The 20,682-nt window shown below is 40.6% G+C and overlaps 3 protein-coding genes across 5 annotated transcripts in view; 1 reads left to right on the plus strand and 2 right to left on the minus strand.

Annotated features, from left to right (window-relative positions):
- alkbh8 (alkB homolog 8, tRNA methyltransferase) overlaps positions 1-4,328 on the minus strand; it is a 12,847-nt gene extending 8,519 nt beyond the window's left edge. Inside the window, exons 1-7 of one of the 2 annotated variants that reach the window (XM_051396573.1) lie at positions 4,185-4,328; positions 3,007-3,140; positions 2,796-2,896; positions 2,150-2,281; positions 1,923-2,018; positions 1,304-1,408; positions 460-530 (exon numbers count right to left, since the gene is read on the minus strand). In XM_051396573.1, the coding sequence (XP_051252533.1) occupies positions 460-530; positions 1,304-1,408; positions 1,923-2,018; positions 2,150-2,281; positions 2,796-2,896; positions 3,007-3,140; positions 4,185-4,322 (777 nt within the window). In that variant the 5' untranslated portion in view covers positions 4,323-4,328. The remainder of the gene's footprint in view (positions 1-459; positions 531-1,303; positions 1,409-1,922; positions 2,019-2,149; positions 2,282-2,795; positions 2,897-3,006; positions 3,141-4,184) is intronic. The other variant, XM_051396574.1, reaches the window with a different exon arrangement.
- Positions 4,329-10,950: 6,622 nt separating this feature from the next.
- LOC127361751 (sarcolipin) lies at positions 10,951-12,604 on the plus strand. 2 transcript variants are annotated; one of them, XR_007884348.1, is made up of 3 exons: positions 10,951-10,965; positions 11,219-11,458; positions 11,958-12,604. XR_007884348.1 is itself a non-coding variant. In XM_051396620.1 (2 exons), exon 2 carries the CDS (start codon positions 12,081-12,083, stop codon positions 12,174-12,176), a length of 96 nt encoding a protein of 31 aa, XP_051252580.1. In that variant the 5' UTR covers positions 11,281-11,458; positions 11,958-12,080; the 3' UTR covers positions 12,177-12,604. The 2 variants fall into 2 exon arrangements, 1 of the variants encoding a protein (XP_051252580.1); XM_051396620.1 differs by lacking the exon at positions 10,951-10,965 and having other exon boundaries at positions 11,281-11,458.
- A 95-nt stretch (positions 12,605-12,699) lies between these two features.
- kbtbd3 (kelch repeat and BTB (POZ) domain containing 3) lies at positions 12,700-20,595 on the minus strand. The gene is made up of 10 exons (XM_051396575.1): positions 18,774-20,595; positions 18,223-18,508; positions 17,944-18,109; positions 16,926-17,108; positions 16,012-16,179; positions 15,622-15,912; positions 14,994-15,236; positions 14,588-14,878; positions 14,299-14,448; positions 12,700-13,815 (listed from the first exon to the last, which is right to left on the minus strand). Exons 2-10 carry the CDS (start codon positions 18,495-18,497, stop codon positions 13,693-13,695), a joined length of 1,890 nt encoding a protein of 629 aa, XP_051252535.1. The 5' UTR covers positions 18,498-18,508; positions 18,774-20,595; the 3' UTR covers positions 12,700-13,692.
- Between the last annotated feature and the right edge of the window lie 87 nt (positions 20,596-20,682).

The raw sequence follows: 20,682 nt of genomic DNA on the forward strand, positions 1-20,682 counted from the left end.
GTGTCTGATAACACTATATTGCCATTTAAGCCTGCCTTTTAACTACTTCCGACTTTGTTCGTCATCCTACGTCACTCAGTGGCCGTATTAAGGCAAAGACATCAGCAGAAGTTTTACAAAGATAAGGAAGTATATATCTTCTTAGATTTTTGTCTGAGAAATAAAATAATCGTTTTCAGTCATAATTAGTCTTCAGTCTCATTTTGATAAAATGAAATGTGAGAAAATCATAATGTGAACCCCAGTACTGAACCCTACTTTTAATCTTTAAATGCGTAACTGGTTGATATTGGCTACACAAGCTGATTGATGAATTGTTCAGTTACGTAATTACCAACCCACAGGTCTGTGGTGAGTATTTCTTTGGACTGGCTCATGCCTCACTGTCCACAGAACGTCAGCTGGAGTATGTGAAGATATTTAAAATCACAGAACGATGGACTGACAACTTTCTTTTACCTGTGCTCCCAGGCTCAGTGACAGGATGGTGTCCTCAAAGGCAGAGTGAGTGTCCACATGAGGAGGAATACCTGAAAATGTCAGAAACATGTAGCATTAAAATAGTTGGTCCAGTCGAAATGAATCAAGTTGCTTTTAACTATACATGTTTAGTTTTTTGAACTTCTGTGTGGGGTTTCTGATGGACACCATTGAGCCTTTTGTGATGTGTCCTCAGATTATTTTAGTTATGAATTGGCACTATAGAAACAAAACCAAATTTAATTAATACTCAAATCATTGTGTCTTTTAAAAATAAATTTGACTTTATGTGCTTGAGTTTGACAAAAAAAAAAGCATCATTAATAACAAATTATTTTATCAATATCCTTATTTCAGCCTTAAAATGCCAGTACTGTAAATCTATTATAAACAACTAACAGGAACCTTTTCATCAGCCCTCATAGATGTATGTTGGAAAGCTTCTGCTGCCACCTTGTGGTATAAGTCAATAAAAGAGTTGTTTTAGTAACCACAGCATAGTGACTGGACCCAAAAAACCCAGTAAGTCTAGTCTTTCCCTTCCTCTCCACACAGACAGTGTAGCAGCAGCCTCTGAAATACATAAACCACCTCACAATATTTAAACATCTGTATTGTTAGATTCCTATTGTTCCTGCAGCTCTCTACAAGGACCCATTACAACTCCATATATGTTTAAATCCCTTCATTTTCTCCATGTGGTCGGTCACGTTTACATGGCCTTAATGGTGACCTGTGAACATTTAATTATCTCAGTTTTTCCGAGGCTGTATGTGATAAGGTGATAAGGTAAGTCTTTAGAGGCACGACTGGAATAACTCACCCTGTCCAGACTCATACTGGTTGACCGTCAGCTGGTCTGGCATGGCGTTGACGTGTTTGTTCTTCACACACCGCTCCAGAACAGGTAGACACTCCTGAGGAATACCTGGACACACACACACACACACACACACACACACACACACACACACACACACACACACACACACACACACACACACACACACACGATCAGTAACAATGTAAAATTTTCTCCACTATTACAAAGAGAAGCAGTCATGATGTATTTATCTTATAGCACTGTCCAATACTTACAGGGGCAAACAGAAAAATCTGAGGTATTTAACTGCATTTTATATGTAAAAGATAAACTATTTAAATCTCTCTAAACTGAGTCCAAAAAAGTATTGATAGATGATAAATCTCTGCTTGACAATAAGCTGCGTAGTGACTTTCTGCACTCCCACTGGTAGTATCTAAAACAGACACTGCTGAGGACAGCACAGCACATAGTGTCCCAATATACAAGCACTGTAATCACGGTGAGTAAATTGTTATTGTAAAAGATTGGAATAGTGGCCAAACCTACGAAAATATGACCCATAAAACCCAGATTCTAATAAAAAAAATACATCTGGATTAAAAAGGTGCAAGCTTACCGACAGGTAACGGCTTGTCTTTATCTACGTTGTTGTTGTCGTAGCGAAATTCAAAGCCATAATGTTTGACTCTTCTGTGCTTCAGAGCTTTCTGAGCTAAAAGACATTAGAATGAAGTTAGCAAGTGAAGTTCCTGGGTGAACTTTAAGAGACGTTCAACACAGCAACTCAACCAGAACTTAAGAACCAAACACAAAACAGACAGAAGACGTTACGCAGCCCCTCACCAGGGACATCATCATTAGTAGACGACCAGTCAACGGCAGCAAGCAACAGAGCTTCTTCTTCCGGAGACACAAAATCCTCCACCAGGACTAATCCCTCAGGCAAAGGGACAGAGGCCTCCTCCTCACAGGTTACTGCACACACACACATTAACAGAACATACAGTAAGCGTCACGCTACTTGCTGAAAGAATAAGGTTTCTTATCGGACATGATTTATCTGACCTTCATCCAACTTACTGTTAAATTAAAAAGGTGAAGAATGCTTCAAACAACTACAGCAGTTCCTACAGTAATCGATGGGTGTTTGAAAGACTATTGTGTAGGATTTAGTGGCATCTAGTGGTGAAGTTGCAGAGTGCAACCAACTGAATAATGTTTGCCTTCCAAGTGTGTAGGAGAAACTACATAGCTGATGAAAAAAATCCCTATCTAGAGCCGGTGTTGTGTTTGTCTATTCTGGGCCACTTGGCTGTCACACGTGGCGCTGCTTCCTCTGTAGATAAAAATGTCTCATTCTAATGTAACGAAAGCACAATGATTCCTATTTTCAGGTGTTTATACACTAATGAAGACATGCCTATGAATATTATGTTACATTTCTGCCAATAGATCCTCTTTAATGTTAAACACTGGACCTTTAAGGTACCTGAGTCGACAAAACTGAGGTAGAGTGTGACACCGTTCTCTCCACATTGCAGCTTGTGGCCATTAAGGTGGATGTGGGCTTCCCGAGCACTCTCGTCAGATCTGGAAACAGAACAACAGTGACAGTGGTGTGAGTTTTAAACCAAAAATCTTCCAGAAAGGTTTTAAAGGTTTAAATAATATATATAGTACTGTCCATGCAGCGCCTGTACCTGTATGTGACAAAAGCATAGGGTTTGTGAGGGTGCATGATCAGCGTCTCCAGCTCTCCCATCTCTTTCAGCGCTGCAGACAGATCCTCCCGAGTAACGCCGTTCCCCAGGCCGCCGTTAGCCACCACCAAACTCTGCGGAGGAGACAGTAGACTGGTTGGTTTTTCACAGACACAACAATAACTGACAAGACGACTTCCGAATACGCCTGAGGGTCTGAACCAGTGACACAACCGGTCTATGAAATCCTACAGCACCAGGCTGGCAGTCTGCTGAACACCTCACAGCCACCCAACTCACTCCTTAGTCAACGTATATCATGTTTTATATGTTTGTCATCTTATTTTAATGCTTGTTTTCAGCCTTTTTCACAGCTGAAGATACAACTTAACGTAAAACTTATTGTAACCACTAAGCCTTCATTATTTCCCAATAACTACAGTCCAAAGCCTCATGCACAAACTTTACAGTGAGTTCCTTTTCACTTCTCATTTGTTAATTTTTCATTCTTTTGAGTTTACAACATATATTTCTTCATTTGCCATCTTATGACACCCCTTTCCTCACTTCCACATGGCCTTGTTCTGATTTTTTAAAGATGGTGCTGCTGTCATTATATTTAATGTGTCGTAATTAATTCCAGTCTGCAATAACACAATAATAATAGTTAAATAAATACTATCACTCTAATACATCGACCTATATGCTGTGCATACTGTATATACTGTCATATCCACCTACCTAATGTACATAAAAAAAAACCTGCATGTAAAATATTTATTTTAGCATCCATTACACTCTGTCGACTGTCTTTGTTCATATATATAAATGTAAATATTCGTCTATTTTGTTGAGCTTGTTGTTTTTTATGTTCAGTCTGTGTTTGCACATTGAGATCAGGGTCAGACTGGAGTCCCATCCCCTGTATGTGTGCACATACCTGACCAACAAAGTGACTCTGAAGACAGTAAACAGACAGGTGTCCTTATTATAGTTTTATATGACTGAAATCAGCAGATAGAAGCTGATATTAAGACAATACATACAGAGTACAGACAGATACACTTGCATTAAACTTCACATTGTAGCACATTCATGTTAGAAGTCGAAGCAGGGAGGTGTTCACTAACTCTCGTCCCTGACAGCTGTCACTTCCTGTTGTTGTTGTTGTTGTTTACCTTTGTGGGCTGCGATGTTGTACTGATTCCTTCATGTTTCAGCAAAGTGTGACTGGCTTTTATCTGTTTTCGGAGAACTTTCTTCTCCTCTTTACTCCTCCTGACGGCCTTCACGTTGTTTTCCACACCAGGATCCATGGTACGTCTCTTTATTGTGTCCGGGTGCAACAAGCATTAAACCCCGATCGTTCCCGAGGACTCTTCAGAAAAGGATGGAAGCAGCGGGGAACCCTTCCTCCTTTTGGGTTAAAGTTATCCGGATTAAAGTCACTATGTAGATTGTGTATGTGATTATAGCATGTTTAAAATTATTATGATTTCATTTTTTTGTATATAGAAAAAATGACAGTATCACTACAGCAGTAGGATAATGTGCATTGTGTACTAGGCTACACTGTGCCCCAGTTGTATTCGTGGAGGATTGATCACTTCTGACACTCAGATGGGTTGTTAAGGTCACTCTGAATCTGTTGGATGTGTAAGCAGGTCATAGTGGTGCTAATATGGCAGAACTGTGTGTCAGTCCTTTGCCCCTGGCAGTCAAAAATTGAGTAATGCAGCTTTAACATTTTTTATTTTATTTTTTTCCAGCAAAGCCAGAAGGAAGCCAGTCAGTCAGTCACTCATGCAGACACTTCTGTGTGACACAAAGAGTGGTCAGCCTGTAGGATATAAAACATAAACTGAAACAATAAAAAACAGCTAAATTATTTATTTAGTTTGTCACCTTTTACACATTTATATAGCACAGCATCGTACACCTGAATAAAAGGACAGAAGTCGTCATGATTTCATGATAGAAAGAAAATATAGGTAACTGAATGTACATTGTTAACATAATAAATAACTAGTAATATGCTGCTGAAAATATATTGCTACACTGAAGGCCTGAGGGTACAAAATCCATAAGAAAATTAACATAAAAAATAATTACTTAATTAATTTACATAAGAAATTAATGAGCAGCATTCATAAGATGAAAGAGAATAAAGAAAGGAATGTTTCTGTAATGAAAACAGAAAATTCCAGGTTGAATAAATCCATCCATTTTGTTCCGTGTGAGTCATTTCTTTCAAATCTTGCTAACCAGAACCTTGACAGCCCTGATGGCATCAGAGCACTACTGTTTCTTTATCATTCCCAATTCAACCAGAACCTGTGTGAGACAGTGTGAAATGTTTAGTGTTTCACTGCTCTCTATCTTTGTTACTCATAATGTGTCTCTAGTGAGATTATAACACTTTTCAGTCTTTGTACTTTCCATAGATAACACTGCTATTTATTTCCTAGGGTGTAATATCCCAGCAGGGACATATTGTTATGGGCTGGTATATATCTATAGTATCAAGCTAATGATAGGATTACTTGTGCTCTTTTTCTGTAAGTGGTCTTTCTTTTCTCTGTACTGAACTACCCATAGCTCACTTGGTATATCCAAGCCTCACTGACGTCCAGCGTTTTGCCCTGTGGCTCCAATATATAGGACCTAAACCCTGATGGCAAATCCATGCTGCATGCTTTGCTAATCTTCTAACAAAAGACAGACAAAAATGCTCCAGGAAAGATTCTATAGGCCCTGCTAACTTGATACTAAGGGATATAAATGTAAGTATATAGGGGGGCTATCCACGGGAGCCATTTCATGTTCATCCGTATCATTCATCCATCATCAGACTCCTCTCAAATTCTGGCAACTGAGGATAATCTAGTGATCCCCGAGAATGAAAAAGTATTATCACAATGGGCTGCTTGGTTTACTTCTTATGCATCCTTTTAAACAAAACACAATACCACACATCAGGACAGATGCTCAAATCCTGTGTATGAATTCCCTTCTACAGCCTGATTAATGACTCTACAGCCCCTCTGGGTGGATGTCGTTGTGTGTGTTTGCGTGCATGAGACATTTGTGTGTGTGTGTGTGTGTGACGGTGTCAGTGTGTGCCAGTGTGTTTTGGGTGGGTTGTGTAATGAAGCCCTCACCTGTCTACAGCCATCTCAGTAATTACTGTGCCAGGCTGAGCTGTTGGCCAGTGGTAACCCTTCGTCGTCTTAACAGCACACTCAGTTTAGTCTACAAAACAACAGCTGGTCGGACAGGAGACCATGGCTGCCCTCTCCAACATGAACACAACACTCTGCTCCAGCTTGTTTTACAAAACAGTGTAATAAAGTCTCTTTCTTTTATGAGCATTGGATGATTCCCAGAGACATCAGTCAGGTTTATTGTTAGCCATATGAATCATGGCCAGTACCAGCAACAGTTAAAGCTTTTGCCGCCATTTCTAATCATTTCCATCCAGTGTTTGTGATAATCCTACAAAATGTTATCACAATTATATTAAAAAGGAGCAAGATGGCGTGATTCAAGAGACAGTAATCAGTTCTACTTGCGTTTTATTCTATTTTCTGTCTTAGTAAACCAATGTCTGATGGCCAGTTTTGTTGCAATTCGTTACCCTGAGTCAATTTGACTCTTGTTTGTTCCTAAATGTCTTGTAAGTAGTCGGGACAAAAAATAGTCTCACCACCAAGTCCATTTAATAGCTGCTCAAACATATCACACAATTTTCCTCAGCACATGAAGCAGTTGATGAAAATGTACTTTTTTCTGAGCAGTTTCAGGTCTGCTCATCAAAGTAAGAAAGAAAAGAAAGAAACGCTGTACCTCATCCTCCCAGTATAATTTTAACAATATATTTCAGAGATGGTCAGCCATTCATGAACTTGTGAATAATGAATGTGAAGAAGGGAGTGTCAACTTTCTGCCAAGTGGAAATGTCACTTTAAGGTTATGAACAGGAGATTAGGAATATATTTCCCTTGTTGGTGCTCAAGGGCAGCTTCACCTTACACATCAGCCAAGCTCTGAAAAAGCAATGTAAAGGTGAGAACTAGAGTGGAACCACTTATGTACCCTGGAGCATGCCATCACCCTTTGAAATGCAAGGCCAGTAGCCAGAGACCAAACTCCTGTTGCTGGCATCTTTGTATTGTAATTAGCTGGAGACTGCATGATGGAGACAGATGGATAAAGAAACCAGATCCTGCTTTTTAAAATAGTGAGTCTGATCTCTACCGCTCTCTGGGGACTCTGTGTAAGCAGATATCGGTCTGTTCTTGGAGAAATATGAGTCATACTTAGACTGATAACCAAAACTGATGTGGTGAAACAGCCAGGTAAATTTTGTGCAGAAATATATAAGCTGAAACTGCTTGAGGTGTTTTCCATTAGATAATGAAACAATTAAATAAATATAAGATATATATACATGTGTATTTCTGAAATGTGAAAGAGGCTTTATGACATACATGCATATAAGTAATTCTCAGATTACTGTTCTTTTTGACCTCTTTCCAGACACCAAAACAGCTGAAATATTATTGCTACATGTTTGTTTCTAGAGCCAATTCAATTAAAAAGGAACATTACACAGATACCAAGAGAGACACATCATACAATAACACTGAAGAAATTAAAAGATCAGTCTATTAATTGACTAATACAGCCAGCTAACAAGGGATATAAGACAGATATAGAAGTTATTAGTAGAGGTCTTTGGCCACAGATTAGATGTTCAAACATAATATTTCAACTGGCCAAAATATTAAGAGGGTTGAGCTTTGTGTTTGATGATCCATGTGGTGTGTGTATCATCTCTCTGTCAGGATGACAGTCAGCTGAGATGAATTCCTGTCTCCCCTCCAATCATTGCTGCTGTAGTGGAAAAGAGTTTGACACTTTAAATAAGCAAAGCTTAGGGCTAAATCATTTTTTTGTGCCAGCTATTTGTAGACTAATGTGCAGGCCAAACAACTGGACATTTTGTTTTTTATTGAATAAGGGAATTTGGGCAATGCTTTCCCCAATAGCACACTTTCTGCATCAAATGTTGTATTTTTATTGGTTGTCAGATTTTATGTACCTTGGAAATTACAGCAGAAGTCTGTATTTTGGTGTTAATATACAAATATATGAATGCTAATTTATATCCCTTTTGAGCTACTGTATTATCATAGAAATACCCAATGTAGAGCTTTTTAAGGACATTAAAGTAATTGATTGACATCTTGGAAAATAAGTTTGTTGATAGTTTTTCTACGGATTAAACAAGTTATAAAGATTTAACTGTAGAGCTCTGGAGGTACTGGTAGGTAGGTTTTGTTACCTTTGGACAGAGTCAGGCTAGCTGTTTCTCCCTGCTTTCAGTCTTTATGCTAAGCTAAGCTATTCCTGTCTAGCTTTCAGTGTAGAGGCACAGTGTTAAGCCTCTTCCAATTAAAATAAGTTAACTAAATGGACTTCGGTATAAATTGAGTTCAGCTTATGTTTGGATTGATACTGTTCCTGTATCTGTACACAATGAAGTTACAGCCATCTTACGTTTATGATGTAGCAGCACCACTGTAGACCTTTCTAGAGCATGCTGGTTGTAAATCTATGGTTGCAAAGTAGAGAGATATTGATTTGTCCACTATTTTAGATTTTACTATACCATGACAGTCACAGTTGGCAAACATGAAACTGTCACCAAACCAGCTTTCACTTGATAATAAACAGTAGTCGCACTGCATGCACATATATGTACGTATACAAACACACACACACACAACACACACACACACACACACACACACACAGTGTCCCAGAATGTGTGGAATGGTGTCTCTGAGGCCTTGTTGACACCCCTCTGTCTCTCCACTGATTCAGAGGGTGCCAGCACTTTTCTATCTTAAACACACACACACACACACACACACACACACACACACACACACACACACACACACACACACACACACACACACACACACACACAGCTGTCAGAGTGGGCCGTGGTCCATCCCGCACAGAGATGCCTGCACACCTCGCCCTGTTTTATTCAATCACCCCAGCACTGGATCTCTGTGACAATGGGAATCCCTGGGTCAAATAGCTATTGGGCCGACGCTGGCAGAGCAGCAGGGTGATAAAATGGCAGCCGTTTTTGATCTATTAAATCCTCTGGGAATGACCTTGGAATCCTGCGATGGAAAGGTTTCAGGGAGCCGTGCTCGTACACACTTTGTCCTGCTTTGACCCTTCTATGTGTATGGGAGAAGGTGTGTGTGTCAAGGGGGTTTAACATTAGTTCAGAGATAACACCATTGTAAGCAGCTGTCAAGTGTTAGATGAGCTGAGAGGTTCGCTGTGGTGAGCTGTCAAAATCCTTTTCTTAGTGCCAGCATTACATAGAGGAGGAAGAATGTAAAAATACAGTGGAGGTACACAACCACAAAAGAAAGAAAGAAAATCACCACTTTATAATTAGCCTAACTATCTATTTAAAGGAATCACTCTCACACTCATCACTCTCATGATTGTACAGTAAATATGAAGCCACACCCAGTTAGCTTAGCTTAGCATTTAGACTGGAAGCACAGGGAAAATAGCTAGCCTTGCTCTGTCCACAAGTAACAAAATCCTCCAGCACTTCTAAAGCTCACTAATTAACACATGATATTTTGTCTGTTTAATAGATACTAGCACAGGTACAGTGCTAAAAGTATTTGCTTTAGGTTCAGTGGATTTAATTTCCATTGATTGTCCGAGCTGCTAGGCAACCTGAATGCCCTGGTCGCCACTCAGCAAGTAAAGGATGCAGGCCTATCTGACACGCAGGCGAGCTCTGCAAGCTTTCTGTTCTGGTGTTGTCCGGTTGGTCCTGTCCCGCTCATACTTCAGGGATTAGAGCTGTCAATCATCATTCCCCATCACAGTTTAAAAAAAGGATTGCTCTGCTCTCTTTTTTCTCTACTCGTTCCCTCATGTCGGCCCACCCTCTTGAATATGGCCGCCAACCAAAAATGACAAATGACAAACTAAGAGTGAAAATGAAAAGGTGTGGGTTTACAGGTGGGGTTTATGTGCAGGGCTATTTGTTGGCTGAGAGCACTGACTTGACTGGCAAACTCTGATGACAATACTCTAGGAAGTCACCACACCCGTCCAAGAAAATAGTCCTGTACATAACCCCCGCAAAGCTGCAGTCACACTAGCTTTTTCCCCCTGTTTCCAGGCTACATGCTAAGCTAACCACCTGCTAGCTGTAGCCTCATACTTACCAAACAGACCTGACAGTGGTATCTATCCTCTCAACTACCTCTCGGCAGGAAAGCAGTCAAACAAAATGTCGTACTATTTCTTGATGTATGCAGATGGCGATCGATCGGTGCAAGTTTGATCAAGTACATTTTTAGAGGTTTGGCAAAACTTTGTTTAAAAGTTTCAGATTTTCCAACATGAGAGCTATAAAAAACAAATCCTACACTTCACTACAAGGCTTGTGTTGGTGCCTCTTTGCCTATTAGCCTGTCTGCACTTCACTGAAGGGAGCAGAATCTGATTTAGCCCGGTTGCCTGTTGTCTGCTGATCCACCGGTTAAGAGAAACTGATTTAGGAAGGATGTCAACCGTTTAGAGCAACACCGCCACACGACCTACACAACCTACACAACCTTTCATCAGCAGCCAGGAAGAGCACTGACAGTAACTGAAGTGCAGTGGCAAAAATGACTGCATATGTCGTCATACTCTTTCAAAGAACATAAATAACAATGGGAAGAGGTAACATTTCCTGACAGGATGATGAATAGTGGCATCAGCTGGATTTAAACCTAAATGTCTCACATGTTGCATTTTGGAGAGGTTGCTCTGTTATTCTTCTTCTTTTCCCCTGTGAATAGCTGCTACCCAGATACTGAGTGATACTGTTACAGTTTCCTATATCCATCAGAAGATGTGAGTATTATGATTGGAACAACTGTAATCCACCTAGTATCTGCAATAATGTTTTATAAATAACCCTGAGTCCCTCTTCTGTTGTTCTTACTGTGTGTGTGTGTGTGTGTGTGTGTGTGAGAGAGAGAGAGAGAGAGAGAGAGAGAGAGAGAGAGAGAGACTCTGTATGGTTGTAGATGGGAAACACTCCAATGGATGAGATTGTGGAAAAATAACACACTCTATTGGTTGTTTATTTGGTGTGTGACATCAGTCTGTGTGTATGTGAAACATGGGCGGTCCGCTGAGGATGGCTACTTTAGGAGAGGGCCCTTCCCCTGGCGACCAGAACAGGCTGGACAACCACAAGAAGATCAGCTGCTAGTAGATGCCACAGAGGAGAAGTTTCCAGTAAGAAGACAAGCCATCAGAGGTCAAGATAAAGAAAGGCTGTACTTGGAGCACAAAAGAACAACTTCCTGTTTAAAGTGAGATCACTGCCACAGGAGGAAAGGTAACAGCTCAATGACTGACATCTGATTTAGTGTTATTTATTATAAATAATGTTGGGAGAATAATGTATGCTTTCAATTCAATCAAACCTTTTCAAAAAATCTGCAACTGACAACTAAGAAATGCTATGAAAAATGAAAAAATAATGAAATATGAATTAACAAATTTGCTCTACAATACTTTCTTACCTGCTCTTGTATTAGTGTATTATTATGTATGCTTTGTGGGTGTGTGTCATGTCCCATGTGTGTGTATATGCGGGGATACTGTGGCCCCTGTCCCTGTTGAGTGACAGTAACTGTGAACAGATGTAACAGCCCGCCTGAGTAGTGACTGATCCCTCTAATCTATGATAACAGGAACACACAAACACAGCACATGTGCCACTGTAGACACACACACACACTCATGATTATATTTTTAGAAGCCATCTTATTTGCCTTGGTCATACCTGTATTTCTGGAAATCTTAACTCATATATTTTATTGCTCACATCTAAGGTCCAGGACAGTAAAATCCAAATAAGGAGCACCACACCTCAGGAGAACACATCTACATTCTTCCTCCTCGCCTCCTCGTCAGCAGCACCCTCTCTCGCTCCCCATCCCGTCTGAGATACTGCCATGGACCGCTCGGCGAAGGAGCTGTTCCTCAACTTCATGATTGTCTTAATCACTGTGCTGCTGATGTGGCTGCTGGTGAAAACTTACCAGGACTGAACCGTGGAGCAACAAGAGAGGAGAAGAATGAGAGGCAGAGGAGATGGAGAGACACGTGTGGAGGGAAGCCAGCATGGTTACTGTAGGACTTTGCTGCTGATTGATTGATTCAGACGCAGTGTTTACATCTTTTCATTCTTTTAGTCTATGGTCACTGGTCTGGTCCAGAGCTCTAGTATTCCAGTGAGGTCAAAGAAAACCATGTGAATGTCCGAGCCAGATGAGCAGATTGTCAACGAAATGTTTTTGTTTTTAATTTGGCCTTGAATTTCTGGCAAGAGCCGAAGGGGAACTCACAGTAGATATGGGGAGGGAAAATAAAAAGAAATAAACAGGGGTTTGAGACTCTACTTTTTGACTGTGGAAGCCTTTTACGTGATGGCTAAAATAAAAATATGTGTCATTCATATGACCTTTGATACATTGAACCATGCTGTTGTGTCTATTGTTCTGTTTTTACTAAGTGATGAATGTGTCAAAAGCCAATACTGTATTCACTCATAGAAGGAGCCACCAACAGAAATAACGAAGGATCATGTTTATGTTCACTTCTTGCCATTAAACAGTTGGATTCTTTTTCTGTTTCATCACACCAACGTATTATGCATTTATGATTTACACCATGAAGCCCAATTTTTTCTCCTTCTAGGTCTCTGAAAGTTACTGTTGAAGCTGCGGAGCGTTTCTTCATGATTGACAGGTAAAGTTGCACATTTCCTTCAAACAAGCAGTTACTGAAGATACTCAGGTGATCTATCTAGTGGTCACATGTAGAATTGCTGTATACATCATGAGAGGAGAAACAGGGCATGCATGGATACATGACAGTCTGAAGCAGAATAACGGCAAGTAGTTTAAAGTGAAAATCCACCCAGATAATTAACACAGTATTGTGATTCTTTTAGTTGAGTTGTAAATAGTGCAATATAAATGAGCAGGACTCCAACAGCTAGAAATAATAAAAATAAAAAGGGAAAAGGAATATAATGGAAAAGCCCCATTTGCATTATATAAGAGACCCACATATAGATCCTCTTGAGGGCTGTAAGTGTTACATAACAAAGTCTCATTTTCTATATTATCACTGTAGGAGAGCGGATACATTTACATACACTGTGAGTTCTTTGGGTGAATTCTCCTTTTAAAACATACTGAGCAGAAAAAATATCCAGGTACTAAAATAGGATTTCCAAAATAGTCTTCTTCTCAATAGGGTTCCTCCATAGGAGGGACCACACTTTGATTGACACAAGAAAGATCCTATGAAAGCATGTGCTGAACACATATACAAAGTTAAGGATCAAATCTTTAAATAAAAAAATAAATTAATAATTTGGCTCAGGTGCTCTTGTGTTACGATGATCTGTGAGAGATGTGTTGTTAGTAGAAGACTTCACTCTTGAGCTGTCCGTCATGCACAGAGGCGACTCATGGGTACTTGCTTACATCAGTGACACCTGTAACACACATGTACATCCACTCACATGCGTTCATGAGTGTGTGTGTTTGCTGTGTATCATGCCGTGTCACCCCATGGGTCTCTGTATCTATTGAAGCTGATGAGCTGACAGTGGAACTCGGTGAGCGCTCTGGGCATAGGAGCCACCTCCTCCCATTGACTCCTCCCACTGTGGTACACCTGCACGGGTCACAAGAAAACACAAAGATCTTAGTAGAGGAATACCCTCCATCACCCCAACTTTAAATGAACTACTTAATTAAGTTCTGGGAGCAGGGACACATCTCAACCATCTTCTCCTCTTTGTCGATACTTCCCTCATATCATTAACCCTTTAATCTCCTACTGTATTGTTGTTGTCCGGTCATTGCTATGAATCAATAGCTTGATTAAACTGCTTAAACAAGCTTCTTTATCCCTATTACATTCTTTACTGTAAGGTGATACAATATTAATAATACACAGTATACATACTATGCATATGCAGTGGACATTCTATTGTGAACTACTGATCACTTCGTCCACATAGCTTGACAACAAAGAGCCCTTTTGCCAAGTCATCACATCAGATGGCTTCCACTTATTAACTATGACTTAGAGCACCATCTTAGTCCAAAAAAGCTGAAGTAGGGCAGCGTCTATGGATAAAAAGGTTCTTCCTACCTGAACTTCATCAGTGATCTCGTCAGGTGAGTAGTCTCCACCCAGGATGTAGATTCTGTCTCGCATCCCCACTGCTCCAGCATTGAACCCAGCACACTCAAAGGACCCTTCACCCTTCCACACACAGGTCTCTGGACAGAAACTGTAGACCTGGATGGGGAAAAAAAGCACAGTTAACTCTTTGTTTAACCCTTTATATAGTCCTGCTAGGGAAAAATACGCTACATAAAGCCGTTTTAATGCTTTCACAGTGCAATGCAGTGACTGACTCATTCATTTATCTGCTGACCTTATAAGTGGACAGGTCACAGAGGTGCAGTGTGTTGTTTATTGACACTGCCTTGACCAGTGTAGCATGAAAAAACTGGCCAAACTCTGCCATCAGGCGGCTCCACTGGTCCTTCTGGGCGTCGTAGCAGAAGAAACAGTCCAGTGAGGGGTTAAATGAGTCTGTGATCTCCACCTCTGATCCCAGAGTATAGATAACACTGCCACAAGCACTGGCCTCAGGGTAGAAGATTGCAGTGGGCAGGGGGCTGACTGAGTGCCACGTCTGGGTCAGAGGGTTGTAATACTCCACCTACAATATAGGAAAGAATTTGTAACTCAAACAAAATCTACACTCCCATTCCTAAGTTAGTAATGAAAAGGACATCTCAGCTGACAATGTGGTCTTAAACATATATAAAACAGACCTCCAGCAGATTGGGAGCTCCCCCTCTGGACCCCTTTGTGCGTCCTCCAATAACATACACTCGGTCCAGGCAGGTTACAGCTGTGTGCGTGGTTCTGGGCTTCAGCATGGCTGGAGCAGGCGTGCAGGTTAGGGTCACAGGACAGAAGCACCAAACCTCGTCTGTGGCATCGTGGAACGGCTCGGCCACGTGGAGACGTATTGCCCGGCAACAGTTCCCCCGGCAACCGCCTGTCACAAACATCTTAGATCCAGCGGAAAGATGAGAAGGTGGTTAACTTTTTCAAGCTATAACTGAGAGGATGATAAAAACATATGCAGTCTTTTGATTAATTAACACACAAATAAGGTTTGTTTGTTGCCTAATTTTACCCAACATGTACATTCCCTTACTGGTCAGGTGTTTCTCCTTCTTTTACCCCTGAGCTTTAAACCCCTAACAAAGATAAATCTCAGGGGTAAAGTTTATTTTTTCTGACTTTTCTCTCTTTTTTGTCTTTTTCTCCTGTGAAATAACTATTACCTCTTGAGTTCTCTAAAAAGCTTTCAAATAAACAATCTGGGATGGGACTTATGAGTTAAGTAATACAAGTTCACATTTTAGGGTTTGGCTCAATCCCGAAACGTACCTTCTCAGCGTAGGTGGTAAGGTAGGATCCCGGTGGGTCTGGTATTGTGGCTGTTCCCTCTCCATGCCCTGTTCCTAGCTCTTTCCACTGATCTGTTTCCAGACAGTAGCAGAAGGTGTGGCGGATCTCTCCGTTCTCCTCTGTCTTGTGGATGTAGATGTAGCTCTGCGTGGTGGCCGGCCTGGCATCAGTGAGCAGGCCGCTGTACTGATCCTGTCGGCTCTGAGCCTCCGAGAGCAGGGCGAGACAGGACTCGTTGTCAAAGAGGAGCGGGTCTGAATCACGTAGAGCCTGAGAGAGCAGGGGTAACACGGGAAGGGTGAGACAATCACAAGACATCACGAGAAACTGCATAAAATCCAAAATCCAGCACATGCAGTGTGTTCATACCTTTAATGCGGATAGATGGTGGAGTCTTGTTAGAGATAACAAGCCTGGCAACAGTTTTTGTCTTCCCGGGAGATCGTGGCGGATCCATCTAAGAAGTGACTTCACCACAGCCTCCTCATCGGGCACACTTAGAGCATCTGACCTCAGGCATGCTTCCAATACATTCAACTACAAGAAGCAGTAAAAACTGAGTCACTTTCTACAATATTATTACTTTACTTTAGACACAGAATAAACCTTTTCAAGGATTCAAGGTTATTTTATTGTCATTTACAACAGAAGGTTGCAGAATGACATTTAGATATAGTGGATAGATCGATGAGTCATAAAAATAAAATAAAAAGATTTGTTTTTGATGAATTGTTGAGGAAGAATTTAAAAGCCTGGGGGAAGAAGCTGTTTTTAAGTCTGGTCGTACGGCAGCAGAAGCTTCTGTACCTCTTCCCAGATGGCAGCAGTGGGTATAAAGTGGGAATAAAGATACCACCCTAGACCATCAGGGCCAGACTTTATGATTTGTGTGTGTAATTATGGGAACAATGTGTAGAAATTCAATTATTTAGGCAGCAGTACTTAACAGTACTTTTAACTCAAAATCAACATTTGTCAGTGTTAAGCCAAATTTTGAATCTGAAATCAAAGAAGCCCTATTTTTATCCATTAACTTGATGAAAACACACATACATATTAATATATATCTTAGATCTAAATTGTAACCTGTTACCGTCTGTGGAGTATGATTTGGAGCTGAGAATAACAGGATAAAATCATAGCTCAGGCAGACCGAATACACACCATACGCCACAATATATAGTCAAGGTATAAACTAATAAAACAATGTATGTATTTATTTATTATAAACCTCAGCTTATTTCATAAAGAACTTTGTTATCTTGGCAGTTATTAAGCAGCACCTGCATGTCCAGAAAGTCCTGTGTTTTGGAAAGGTCGGAGAAGTTCTGAACCACAAACTCATTGGCACTTCGAAGGAGGGTGGCCGAGCCGTAGCCCTCAGCAAGGGAAAAGAGGGACAGGCAATTAGAAAGATCCATGGTTCCTATCAGGAAGTCGCTGCACGCTCGGGACAGGACTGGCACCTGAGGACACCAACGACAAGAAGAATATTGTAAACGTAAATGTCTTTAATGGCTTTAATTATTTGACTCCGTTAATCTAGTTAAATGAGGGCTCTGCACACCCACACTTAGTTGATTAGACCTCTGCTTGTTGGGTGGAGCTTTGCTGGGAATTACATGAGGTCACCGAAGTGTATGCACCAAAAAGAGTAATAAAGCTGTAAGCTGTCCGATGCTGACAGGCGCTACGAAACTGACAGTGAGGCAAACACTAATTAAACATGTGCCCTCACAGTCCTGAGGGGAGGTTTGATTAGTCAAAATAAGTGAAGACGGGCGCCCGGTTACCTCAGTGGGTAGAGCTGGCAACCCATGTACTGAGGCTGACTCCCTGCTGCAGCGGCCCAGGTTTCGAATCCTTCCTGCGGCCCTTTGCTGCGTGTCATCCCCTCTCTCTTCCCTCCTTTCCTGTCTATCTCCAGCTGTCACTATCATAAAGGCAATAAAAGCCTCAAAAAATACTGAAAAAATTTAAATAAAAAAAAAATAAGTGAAGACATCTGTGTGGGTGTGTGCCATAGGTGGGTAACAGACATTTTGACTTGTCATAGTAAGAAAAGCACAGGTTTAACTAATAACATTAATGATGAGGTGAGTCAGCATGAACAATACAAAGACCCTGAAACCAAAGTATGTAGAATGAATTCAGCTGTCAACAAGGATTTTATCATTTACACCAGTGCTTTACTTACTGTGACATGTCAAAATGTAAGTACTGTAACATCCTAACCAGGGTGAGGGGGCGCTAAGTTATGGCACTAGAAAAAGAATGAAGAAAGCATGGTTGTATTTCTACCTGCAGAAAAGAGGCAAGCTGAAACAGCATGTCTACATTGCTATCAGTGATGAGTGCCTCTCCAGAATAGGCGAAGTCCAGGAAAGAAGTCACGGCCACCGGACACTGGTTACCCAGAGTCACTGAACCATCACCACGCTCTCGCATATCCACCTCAAACATGGCCCTAAACACAGAGCAGTTACACATGATATTATCATTACAGAGATAGATAGATAGATAGATAGATAGATAGATAGATAGATAGATAGATCGATAGATAGATCGATCGATCGATACCTGAAGAAATCACTGCATGCGGCAAGGACACAGCGATGGCAGGGAAAACTGTGTCCCTGGACCTTAATGGTGAAGTCGAACATCAAGCCTTGCTCCCTGAATGATCGGAGCACGCTCAGCAGCTGGAGTCCGTGTGACTCAGATGTCCGCAGCATGGTCCTGCACTCTGGGACCCCGTTGCATTGTGTAGCATTGCCACGTTTACTGCTAGGAGGGCTGCTGCTGGGGGTTTGGGCGTTGGTGCTACAGGAGGACAACTCTTGAGATTCATCCATCTTCCCAAATTCTGGAAATATGAACAAAATAAAACAAAGGTCATAATGCATTTCCAAAGAATGTAGTGAGTCTGAGCCTTTGTGTATTATGCGAATGAGACACAGAGGGAGGTGAGGAGGGATAAGAGAAGGGAATCTACTTTGTAACAGACAGTCACTCTCTACCACACAAGCATATTGCTGATTAGAGTTTAAGGGAAGAGCTTGGTTTGCGTCAACCACATTCAGTGTTATCACATAATTATTCAGCTCAAAGTAAAGATATTACACACTTACCTCAGATAATATATCGCTGGTGAAAGTCAGACATACACATGTGAAACAGACAGGTAGGTAGTCTGAAGCAGGACAAGCAGTAGTGTCAGCACCTCGGACAGCTCTCTTTCTCGTGCCACTCTTAACTTCCGGAAGCGTGAAATCACGCGAGGACTCGGACGGCTTTAATTTTTTTTGTGGTTATAATTGTCTCTAACGTTATCTTTGCTAAAAAAAAATAAAATAAAAAGTGCGATGTTTTATTGATGATAATAATATATTTATCCCGTGTATAAAAGCCCTCGAGTTGACTGCGTGTCTGCGGCTCTTTGTTTGCGGTAGAAGAAGGAGCAGTGCCTGCTGGGAACTGTAGTTCTCCCTTGTTGGTCATCTTACAGACCAGTGATTCCCAACCTTCTTCCTTAAGGGACCATTGAGAAAACTGATGACCCCTGACGAAGAGACATATTTTATAGATGTTTCATATTCAATGCATAACAATAACAGAACAACTGATAAACTGTACAATTAACCTAAACAGTGAACACAATAACTGCAGGAAGTTTGTGTTAAACAAGCAATTTGGATGAATTTTGATTATTTCCTGTGAATATTATATTATTATTATATTCTTAACAAGTTCAGTGTTTTCTTTTCATTGTTCTATTGAATTGGTTGTTTTAAGACGATGCTGTTTAGCAGAGTAAAGACTAGGTTGTGTTCATGTCTTCAAGTTTAGATCTTAAATAATAAACTTTAAAAATAACTATTTCATTTAGTTTTCTTCGCAGAATTTTTTTAAAAAAAAAGCTCAGATATAGGCCTACTGTATATATATATTTATTTTTCTTACACCCCTTTAAATCAAGAAGGCCTCACAACCCCCTTTGAAGCTCTGGCGACCCCTAGTGGGGGTCCCGACCCCCAGGTTGGGAACCACTGTAGGTAAAACTCGTTGAGTGTGCGGACAGATATCAAAGAGTGTTCACAAACACTACGGGTCAGAAGCTGTTTACTTGTAAACTAAATGCATTAATTATGCCACAATACTTAACTGAAAACCTTAATGACTCCTAATTTCTAATTATTAGTTGCAGAGGGTAAATGTACATGTTGCAAGTAAGGAAACATATTAATAAATAAATAAATGAGATAAAATTAAATGAAATAAATTGTTTCAAAGACTATATACACTACGATATGCACTGAAAGGCTGCCTAGTTAAATAAGTTGTTGCAGGTCGTGTTTAAATGTGAGGCACAATACAACTCATCACCACTGGGTGGCGCTGCCTTCCTTTGATGTAAAATGTGTGGCTGTGAGGCAAAAGCCACTGAATCTGAATTATTGAACTACCAAGCATGCTGCAGTACCATTTAACCACCACAGTGCTGCTGACCAAATAACACACTTCCCTGCCTGGAAATGTTGATGCCAAAAAATACATAACAGCAGCCTTTTAAAGACGAGCACTAGTACTACAACAGCGTTTATTATTGCTCCTGGTACAATAATAATAACAGTATATAACGCAACATACTACCATAGGTCATTTCTCATCAACGCAAAAACCATGGGCTCAATCAATTAGTGCAAACACACACAAAAAAAGAACAAAGAACTTACAATGTGATTATACAACCGCCTATCAATTACCCTATCTCATACTACTACATCATCTATAGGCTATCAGTAGACTCGCATGTAATAATCGATTTGCACTGACGCTTAAAATCAAATCATCCATTATTAAATGAAGTGAGAGTAAAACCAGTAACGCCAGTCTAAATGCACATCAGAAAGGCGATTCCGCCTCTCTTTATCTGGTTTTCTTTAGGTCATAAACCCGAATTATATTCCCATAAATGTTATTATTATTATTATTATTATTATTATTATTATTATTATTTGGCTATTATTAAAGCCTCTG

Source organism: Dicentrarchus labrax, unplaced genomic scaffold (assembly GCF_905237075.1).
Source record: "Dicentrarchus labrax unplaced genomic scaffold, dlabrax2021, whole genome shotgun sequence".
In the NCBI taxonomy this organism is placed as follows: domain Eukaryota; kingdom Metazoa; phylum Chordata; class Actinopteri; family Moronidae; genus Dicentrarchus; species Dicentrarchus labrax.

Excerpts from the sequence above, each read along its gene's own strand:
- LOC127361751 (XM_051396620.1), top strand. The coding sequence starts at position 12,081 with ATGGACCGCTCGGCGAAGGAGCTGTTCCTCAACTTCATGATTGTCTTA.
- kbtbd3 (XM_051396575.1), bottom strand. The coding sequence starts at position 18,497 with ATGGATGAATCTCAAGAGTTGTCCTCCTGTAGCACCAACGCCCAAACC. Across the intron at positions 17,109-17,943 it reads AGCTTGCCTCTTTTCTGCAG|GTGCCAGTCCTGTCCCGAGC; the intron begins GTAGAAATACAA and ends TGGTGTCCTCAG. Across the intron at positions 14,879-14,993 it reads GAGCTCCCAATCTGCTGGAG|GTGGAGTATTACAACCCTCT; the intron begins GTCTGTTTTATA and ends CCTATATTGTAG.